General features: G+C 36.0%; 1 protein-coding gene across 2 annotated transcripts; it reads left to right on the plus strand.

The window, feature by feature from the left end:
* Positions 1 to 391: 391 nt before the first annotated feature.
* LOC116317711 (ladderlectin-like) lies at positions 392 to 3,081 on the plus strand. Of its 2 annotated transcripts, none has more exons than XM_039609588.1 (6): positions 392 to 473; positions 555 to 622; positions 1,373 to 1,467; positions 1,588 to 1,716; positions 2,485 to 2,596; positions 2,738 to 3,081. In XM_039609588.1, exons 2-6 carry the CDS (start codon positions 562 to 564, stop codon positions 2,818 to 2,820), a joined length of 480 nt encoding a protein of 159 aa, XP_039465522.1. In that variant the 5' UTR covers positions 392 to 473; positions 555 to 561; the 3' UTR covers positions 2,821 to 3,081. The 2 variants fall into 2 exon arrangements, with proteins under 2 accessions (XP_039465522.1, XP_039465523.1); XM_039609589.1 differs by having other exon boundaries at positions 394 to 473; positions 558 to 622.
* The last annotated feature ends 528 nt before the right edge of the window (positions 3,082 to 3,609 follow it).

The following is a 3,609-nucleotide window of genomic DNA, read 5'->3' on the forward strand; positions in this document are numbered from 1 at the left end:
CTCCTATTCTATTAAATAGCGACTTTATTTCTTTTGTGGCAAACAACAGTCCAAAGTACTCATGATGATATTATCAAAGGCTGACAACCCACTCTTGACTTTTAAACAGGAGGGAGAACACATTATGTTTTGAATTTTCAGAAATACTGAAAATACTAATTACAAGAGTTTATTTTTAAACAGTAACTTTTCCTGTAAGTTACAGTAAAGCTTTAGCCATTGTTCCATGTTTGTACTCTGTGGAACGTCTCTGCTGACCATCAGTGTACGTCAAATTAGTTAGCATTGACTTGAATTAGCGATGAAGCAATTATTTTTGTGTTGGTTGAGAAAAGTTTTATTTCCTGGTTTTGCAACTATGTAAATTAATAATCATCCTGTATATAAACACTGGTGTAGCTGTTTAGCATCTGCACTCTGGAAGGCTGAAGCTACTGGCTGTTACAGAAAAGAGTGAAGATCTTCTACAAGAGGTCTGCTACAAACACTCAAATTATCATCTATCCTTTATTTAATGAACTGTCAGTCATTTTAGGTCTTCTGTTTTTCCACAGCAGTACCATGAAGCTGCTGACTGTGTCTGCACTTCTTTGTGCGATGATGGCTATGCACACTGTTGCTGGTGAGTATTGCAGGGTAATATGTATTTTGTAAATAAATAATTGCATTATGAAGAGAAAACATAAAAAAAATTAAATAAATTTTAAAATATTGTTAAATCTAAAATAAAACTGTGTATAATAGAGAAAGAGAGGAACGGGACGAGGGTTTAAAAAACTTCACTTGGATGTAGAAACATCTATTTCAATATTTTAATTTTTTGACAGTTTAACACAAGCCACTGAATACAAATCACATAGCAGACCAACCTCATATGAGCCAGTTTTCAGTCTTTGCCATCGCAGTCCTTGAACTTTGGAATGACCGGAGTCTTTGTTATTGAGCATATTATTATTATTATTATTATTATTATTATTATTGCTCTTTTATTCATATTTATCTCTACACTGACAGTCTGTGTTTTGCAATTTAACCTCCCGTCTGCTTCCTACTTACTTTGGTTTAACCTGACTGTTCAGATTCCTGTTTTAATTTACTTTCTTTCCTGATTTTAACTTCTTTATAGATTCTATATAGATAAGTTATTTATGTAATAACTATAATCACATGTTTAATCATTACTAAAAGGCTTTTATTTGCATATATAAAATCATGTACTATAACTGTGAAGGAGTCAAAATTGCACTGCCAATCACTTAACTGTTGTTTAATTGCCAAGACGTTGCTATTGTTTTTTTCCCCAGTTGTTGTATATGTCATGATTTAAAAACAATACCGATAAAAAAAACCCCTAAAATCTATTTTTCCCCAGCATGTAGTCCCAGGGGTTGTCCTTATGGTTGGACCTGGTTCCGTAATCGCTGCTTTCGATATGTTCCAAGACGCATGAATTGGGTGGCAGCAGAGGTAAATTTCTCTTACCTGTTTTGTTTTCAACACTTGATTAAATTAAATTCATTTAAATTAAAAATAAAATATGTGTTAGTCCAGTTGTGACTCTGCTCTGTCTGTCATTCTTCACCAAAGAGAAACTGCCTGTCGATGGGAGCAAACCTTGCATCTGTGCACAGCAGAAAAGAGTACCATCTGATTCAGAGGCTGACTGCCCGTTATGGCAAAGGAATGACTTGGATTGGAGGACATGATGCACCCGGGGTACTTTGTTTACCATTACAGTATTTGTCTTTTCTTCTGTCTTCCTCCCCTCGTCCCTAACTGCTCACAGCAGGTCGCCTCCCTGAGCCTGTTTCTGACAAAGGTTTCGTTGTGTTAAAAGGGAGTTTTTGCTCCACAATGTCACCAAGTGCTTGGTCATAGGGGAATTTTTGAGGTTTTCTCTTTATTTGTTTACGTTCTTTATCTAACAAAATAAAGCACCTTGAGATAACTGTTGTTGTGATTTGATGCTATATAAATCAAATTGAATAGAAATTACTTTCTTTAATAGTCTCTCATATGTCACATATGAGAGGCATAGTACCTATTGGCTTCACTTTTGTAAACTCAGCTTTTAGGGTTTTCAGGTTGGAGTACCTGTTCAGCCAAGGTTTCCAGCAAGTTGAGTGGATCTGAAACTATCATGCCTACAGACTGCATGCAACTAACTGGCCAGTCAATGGCACCATTTGATGAATCATTAGAGTGACTCTAAACAGTCATTTATGAAACCAGGTAAAGAGGAAAATAGCTGTACAAAAACCAACACTGTGGTTCCTGAGTCTGACAAAAAGCTGAGCAGCAGGTACGCCATCACCTCGACATCCTCCATTGTTGTGTTTGTGTTGCATACAAATGACATCACAGGACTTTTGGCCACATTGCTATAATGACCCCACGTCCCATGAAAATATGTGAATGGAGGATGGAGGACATGGAGATTTTGCCCTTCATGAACAAATGCTATGTTCAATTTCTGTCTTGTAGGAGGGTATTTGGTTGTGGAGTGATGGGAGCCGTTTCAACTATAGATACTGGTGCAGAGGAGAGCCTAATAATGGCAGGCGCAGTCAGCACTGTCTGCAGATAAATTATAGCGGTAATTCAGAATACAATAATTAATATGTATGCTCAATATAAATGAATAATTTAAGTGATTGGAAAAATCAAGTTTGGTTAATTATTGTTTAACTTTTTATTTGTGCAGTATTTTACTGATTTTTGATTTTGAACCTTGCAGGTTACAAGTGTTGGGATGATCAGCACTGTCACGTTCGTCTGCCATCGATCTGTGCCAGGAAAATATATAGATGCCGGGGCTGACACTCAAGCATGAAATTCCTATTACAACACAAACACCCTGATATATGACAGTGTTTGTATTCTGCTTGCTTTATTTCACTTTCCATCATTACATTTTTCCTCTCCCTGTAGCACCGAACCTGAAGAACTAAGTAACAAGTCAACTGTGTTTTAGGCCTCATGTCTTTAACAAGAGCAGACTGATTGTGTTAGCACTCTTTCTTCTGCAAAGTAAACTTTTTTTTGTCTTTTATGCACCATTAAAGCTTTCAGTCAAGCATATTTTCTGTGTTACATGTCTTGTGTTTAGCCATATATAAGTGTAGTTTAATATTTATCTCGTTTAATATTTACCTGCACCCACTGGTTCTATGCCCTTCTTGTTCAACACTTCATGGTACAGACTTTGCAACCTCTAAAAACAAGACAAAAAACAAACAAACAAACAAATAAAAAAAACGAAGAGTGGACAGAGAAAAAAAACATGTAAGCCTAGTATCCTTCATAGTGAGGTTGTAGCCAAACACCAGTTATACACAATAACTCTAATACCTTTTATATAGAATGCATATAGAGTGTAAAGCAGTGAGGGTCATTCACGTCTTTGCAGTATTTCCAGAAAATAAAAAAAACACACTATTTACCAGCTACTACAGAAATAACAGTGCAGATGTTATGTGATGAACTGTTGCTATTAATTAAATCAATTGCGGGAAGTTTGAGTGCTGTAAAGAAGCAAACCATCTGTCTGTATTGACTTTTCTTGATCTAGACATGGAGCACAGTTCAAGTTCATATAAATATACAGTA

The sequence above is a fragment of the Oreochromis aureus genome, linkage group 3 (genome assembly GCF_013358895.1).
Source record: "Oreochromis aureus strain Israel breed Guangdong linkage group 3, ZZ_aureus, whole genome shotgun sequence".
Lineage (NCBI taxonomy): Eukaryota > Metazoa > Chordata > Actinopteri > Cichliformes > Cichlidae > Oreochromis > Oreochromis aureus.

Coding starts and splice junctions, on each gene's coding strand:
- LOC116317711 (XM_039609588.1), top strand. CDS start 562: ATGAAGCTGCTGACTGTGTCTGCACTTCTTTGTGCGATGATGGCTATG. Junction 623..1,372: donor GGCTATGCACACTGTTGCTG/GTGAGTATTGCA, acceptor ATTTTTCCCCAG/CATGTAGTCCCAGGGGTTGT. Junction 1,468..1,587: donor TGAATTGGGTGGCAGCAGAG/GTAAATTTCTCT, acceptor TCTTCACCAAAG/AGAAACTGCCTGTCGATGGG.